At 53.9% G+C, this 5,788-nt stretch overlaps 1 protein-coding gene across 1 annotated transcript; it reads left to right on the plus strand.

The window, feature by feature from the left end:
* The first annotated feature begins 1,371 nt into the window (after positions 1 to 1,371).
* LOC129052797 (putative POM121-like protein 1-like) lies at positions 1,372 to 4,566 on the plus strand. Its single transcript, XM_063722788.1, is given in 4 exon segments — positions 1,372 to 2,264; positions 2,391 to 3,016; positions 3,019 to 3,208; positions 3,335 to 4,566. Coding segments are annotated over 4 exon segments (1,809 nt in total). The 5' UTR covers positions 1,372 to 1,575; the 3' UTR covers positions 3,639 to 4,566.
* The last annotated feature ends 1,222 nt before the right edge of the window (positions 4,567 to 5,788 follow it).

The raw sequence follows: 5,788 nt of genomic DNA on the forward strand, positions 1-5,788 counted from the left end.
TCAGCTCACTGCAATCTCCACCTCTGCAGGAGAGCAGGAATCTTCAGTGATTCACGGGCAGATCTGCAGCCATTGTGGGCACCTGTTCTTCTCACGACCTTTGTGCCCGGGTCTCAGCATGTGCTGAGATCGCGCCATTGCACTCCAGCCTGGGGGACAAGAGCGAAACTCCATCTCAACGGAACCCTTAAGGTCGTTCCGTCACTGGGGCCATTATGAGCTCACGCACCCACTCCCTCAGGTTTAAAAGGCGCGTTGCCCGGCAACAGAAGGAACTGCTGGCTTAGACTTTGGCCAAGTTGGCAGCTCCACGAGGACGCTCAGAGTCCAGCTCTCCAGCGTTCAAGCATCTGACGGTTCCCCACTCCTCCCAGGAGCGGTTACCTGGGCACTCTGTGCCCCTCATTCCTGTCGGGGCCCAGGCTGAGGACCTGCTAGTAGGGCTCAGTTGCCTGGAGTCCGTTCAGCCCATCCCCCAGTTCACTTTGCTTGTGGGATCTCCCTGTTGCTCCTGCCCCTGGACTGAGTGGCAGGCCATCCTACAAGCACCCGGACACTTGGCATCAGTGGTGTCAAGACAACTCTAAGAAGGTTTTCTGTGATCCTGCAAGACCTGTGTTCCTTCCCGGTGATTCTGCCTTCAATTTGATTGCACAGGTACCACAGCAAGCCAGTGCTGCGTGCGCCGAATTCCAGGGCGTCCTCTAGCTCAGCCACTACACTGAGCACAAGGACTCTCTGTGGGACCCAGGAGCAGGTAGTCACCCCTTTGGAGCGCACAACAGCCGGCTGTCCCCAGACTTGTGGCCAGGGAAGATAGTATTCAGGGCCCTCAAGGAGAGCGGGGCAGGGATGCCTGAGCAGGACAAGTACCCTAGAGTCCAAGAGAATCCTGATGATCAGAGAAGGGTCCCCGAGGTCACCGGGGATGCACGGTCTGCATTTTGGCCACTGCGGGACAACAGAGGCCTCTTTCCCTTTGTGCCCAGTCCCGGAACTCTGCAGAGAGACCTCCATGCCCACAGGTCAGAAGTCAGATATAACCAGAGATCCCAGATCTCCTGGACGAGCTCGTGCCCCAAACAAAATGCCATCTCGAGCTCCTACAGCTCTACGGGAGGCCTCCCGGGGCTAAAGCGGAGGTGGGGGCCAGCCTCATCCCACTGTCAGCTAACCCTCAGTTCCTCAAAGACAGTGAGTGAGGATGGACCTCAGGCTGTCTCTTCGGGTCACACCCAGTGTGAAAAGATGGCAGATATAGCACCAGGGCACACACTGGCACTCAGGAATGGCTCCCCCAGATCCCAGGCCTCTAGGCCCCATAAACGCAAGCTTCCCCTGCCGCCACACAGGCAAGAGGATCCCCTGATGCTGCCACCTCCCTTAGAGCTGGGGTTCCGGGTCACTGCCGAAGACCTGGACCTGGAGAAGGAGGCGGCATTCCAGCGCATCAACAGTGAACTGCGGGCTGAGGCCAAGGCCATCTCGGACTGTACACCATCACGGCCTTCCCACACTTTGTCCTCACTTGCAACAGGGGCTTCTGGTGTGCCCGCTCTCTCTAAAGCACCCAGTATGGATGCACAGCAGGAGAGACACAAGTCCCAAGACTGCCTGGGCCCAGTGGCCCCCCTAGCTTCTGCTGCAGAGGTCCCCTCTACAGCTCCTGTGTCTCGGAAGAAGCACAGACCACCAGGCCCCCTGTTCTCCTCCTCAGATCCCATTCCTGCCACCTCTTCCCACTCCCGGGACTCAGCCCAGGTCACCTCACTGATTCCTGCCCCCTTCCCAGCTGCAAGCATGGATGCGGGCATCAGAAGAACAAGGCCTGGCACTTCTGCTCCTGCAGCTGCCGCAGCAGCCCCTCCCCCCTCCACATTGAACCCCACGTCGGGGTCACTACTGAATGGAGTGGATGGAGGCCCTTCACATTTCTGGGCCACAGCCACAGCTGCAGCAGGTGCCCAGAGGTCAGAAGTCAGATATAACCAGAGATCCCAGACCTCCTGGACGAGCTCGTGCCCCAAAGAAAATGCCATCTCGAGCTCCTACAGCTCTATGGGAGGCCTCCCGGGGCTAAAGCAGAGGAGGGGGCCAGCCTCATCCCACTGCCAGCTGCCCCTCAGTTCCTCAAAGACAGTGAGTGAGGACGGACCTCAGGCTGTCTCTTCAGGTCACACCCAGTGTGAAAAGATGGCAGATATAGCACCAGGGCAGACACTGGCCCTCAGGAATGGCTCCCCTAGATCCCAGGCCTCTAGGCCCCATAAACGCAAGCTTCCCCTGCCGCCACGCAGGCAAGGGGATCCTCTGATGCTGCCACCTCCCTTAGAGCTGGGCTTCCAGGTCACTGCCGAAGACCTGGACCTGGAGAAGGAGGCGGCATTCCAGCGCATCAACAGTGAACTGCGGGCTGAGGCCAAGGCCATCTCGGACTGTACACCCTCACGGCCTTCCCACACTTTGTCCTCACTTGCAACAGGGGCTTCTGGTGTGCCCGCTCTCTCTAAAGCACCCAGCATGGATGCACAGCAGGAGAGACACAAGTCCCAAGACTGCCTGGGCCCAGTGGCCCCCCTAGCTTCTGCTGCAGAGGTCCCCTCTACAGCTCCTGTGTCTGGGAAGAAGCACAGACCACCAGACCCCCTGTTCTCCTCCTCAGATCCCCTTCCTGCCACTTCTTCCCACTCCCGGGACTCAGCCCAGGTCACCTCGCTGATTCCTGCCCCCTTCCCAGCTGCAAGCATGGATGCGGGCATCAGAAGAACAAGGCCTGGCACTTCTGCTCCTGCAGCTGCCGCAGCAGCCCCTCCCCCCTCCACATTGAACCCCACGTTGTGGTCACTACTGAATGGAGTGGATGGAGGCCCTTCACATTTCTGGGCCACAGCCACGGCTGAAGCAGTTGCCCAGAGGTCAGAAGTCAGATACAACCAGAGATCCTAGACCTCCTGGACGAGCTCATGCACCAAGCGAAATGCCATCTCGAGTTCCCACAGCTCTACGGGAGGTCTCCCGGGGTAAAGCGGAGGAGGGGGCCAGCTTCATCCCACTGCCAGCTGACCCTCTGTTCCTCAAAGACAGTGAGTGAGGACGGACCTCAGACTCTCTCTTTGGGTCACACCCAGTGTGAAAAGACAGCAGATATAGCACCAGGGCAGACACTCGCCCCCAGGAATGGCTCCCCCAGATCCCAGGCCGATAGGCCCCATAGACGCAAGTTTCCCCTGCTGCCACACAGGCGAGGGGAGCCTTTGATGCTGCCACCTCCTTTGGAGCTGGGGTTCCGGGTCACTGCTGAAGACCTGGACCTGGAGAAAGAGGCGGCATTCCAGCGCATCAACAGTGAACTGCGGGCTGAGGCCAAGGCCATCTCGGACTGTACACCATCACGGCCTTCCCACACTTTGTCCTCACTTGCAACAGGGGCTTCTGGTTTGCCCGCTCTCTCTAAAGCACCCAGTATGGATGCACAGCAGGAGAGACACAAGTCCCAAGACTGCCTGGGCCCAGTGGCCCCCCTGGCTTCTGCTGCAGGGGCCCCCTCTAGAGCTCCCATGTTTGGCACGGAGCACAGACCACCAGGCCCCCTCACGTTCTCCTCCTCAGATCCCCCTCCTACCACCTTTTTCTACTAATGGTACTTCTGGTACTCAGCCCAGGTCATGTGGCAGATTCCTGCCCCCTTCCCAGCTGCAAGCATGGATGGAAGCATGAGAAGCCCACAGCCTGGCACTTCTGGAGCCAGTTCTAGCCCTACAACTGCACCCACGGTAATTTGGAGTAGAGTCGGATCCACGTCTGCATTCTGTCAGAAGAAAATCTTTTAAGAGAAAGGACCAAAGGAAATAGGGCATGAGGGGGCCTGAACACCCAGGGGCCCCCCAGGCAGAGCACTTCCATGGTGACTGTGGGACCTGGCACGGGGAGCAACTCTGTTGGGTGGCACTTCTGCCTTTACTTTCTATCACATCCCTGGGGGACCATTTAAACCGACGCCTGCAATTGCAAGTCGGGGATCCAGTGCCACTGCAAACAAGGCAGGCTTCACGTGCAAGTCTGGGCCAACCTCTCACCCTAGCAACTCCACTTCCCGCGTGGGCACAGCAAGGAGGAACCTGGCTTCTAAGGCTCCCTCATGCGCTGTCAGGAGTTCTGCTGGACACAAGTCCAATGCGCCATCCTCCAGCTTATCCTTCTCCACGTCGGGCTTTTGAGCCCATCATAAATTCCTAGAGTGAGGTCCAGAAGTGTTGTGTCTACGTTTCCTTCCAATATATTTGTGGTTTCATATCTTAACATTCACATTTCCGTCTTGAATCTATCTCGAGGTGATTTTTCTATATGCTGAGAGATAAGGGTCCAGTTTCATTCTTCTGCATGTGGCTATCCAACCCTCCCAGTACCATTCATTGAAGAGGGTGTCCTTTCCCCAGTGTGTGTTTCTGTCAGCTCTGTCAAAGACCAATTGGCTGTGAATATGTGTCTGTCTTTCTGGGTTCTCTCATCTGTCCCATTGATCTAAGTGTCTAGTTTTATGCTAGGATTATACTATTTTGGTTACTATGCACTTGTCAAAAATTTTGTAGTCTAATTTGCAGTGAAATGGGATGCCTCTAGTTTTGTTGTTTTTGCTGAGCATGACTTTGGGTCTTTGAGCTCTTTTTTGGTTCTTTTTTATGAATTTTAGGACTTTCCAGTTCCGTGAGTGATGACATTGGTATTTTGGTAGGGGTTGTATTGAATCTCTAGACCACTTCGGGCAGTATGGTCATTTTAATGCTATGAATTCCTTCCACGAGCATGAAATGATTGTCCATTTCTTTCTGTCCTCTTAAACATTTTCATCAGTGTTTTGTAGTTTTCCTTGTAGAAATCTTTCACCTCCTTGGTAAAATTTCTTCTGTGGCATACATCTTTCCATGTTGTTGCTATTGTAAATGGGATTGCCTTCTTAATTTCTTTCCCAACCAGACCATTATTGGTGTATAGAAATGCTGCTGATTTTTTTGTTGTTGTTTTTGATTCTGTATCCTGCAAATGACTGTATTAATTTATTTATCAAGTCTAGGGGTTTTCTGGTGGAGCCTTGACATGTTTCTAGATCCAAGATCACATCTTCATCAGACAAGGATAATTTGATGTCCTCTTTTCCAGTGTGGATGCCTTTTATTGTTTTCTCTTGCCTGATTGTGTGATGTCGAATAGGAGTGGTGAGAACGGGCATCCTCGTCTTGTTCCTGTTTACAGAGGAAATGCTTTCAACTTTCCCCTATTCTATAATAGGTTAGCTATGGCTTTGTTGTATCAGCTTTTATTATTTTCAGTAATGTTGTTTTGTTTGTTTGTGTTTTTTGAGAGAGAGTCTTGCTCTTGCCACCCAGGCTGGAGTGCAATGTTGTGATCTTGGCTCACTGCTACCTCCGCCTCCTGGGTTCAAGCGATTCTCCTGCTCAGCCTCCTGAGTAGCTGGGATTACAGGTGCCTGCCACCACACCCGGCTAATTTTTGTACTTTTAGTAGAGATAGGGTTTCACCATGTTGGCCAGGCTGGTCTCGAACTCCTGACATCAAGTGATCCACCCACCTCAGCTTCCCAAAGTGCTGGGATTACATGCATGAGCCACTGCACACAGCTGTACCATTTTCAGGTATGTTTCTTCTATACCTAGTTTATTTGTTCCTTTTTTCAAGACATGGTCTCACTCTGTATTTCATGTTGGAATACAGTGGCAGGATCATAGCTGCAGCTTTGCACTCCTGGGCTGAAGCCACTTCAGCCTTCTGA

This window comes from Pongo abelii, chromosome 23 (assembly GCF_028885655.2).
Source record: "Pongo abelii isolate AG06213 chromosome 23, NHGRI_mPonAbe1-v2.0_pri, whole genome shotgun sequence".
Lineage (NCBI taxonomy): Eukaryota > Metazoa > Chordata > Mammalia > Primates > Hominidae > Pongo > Pongo abelii.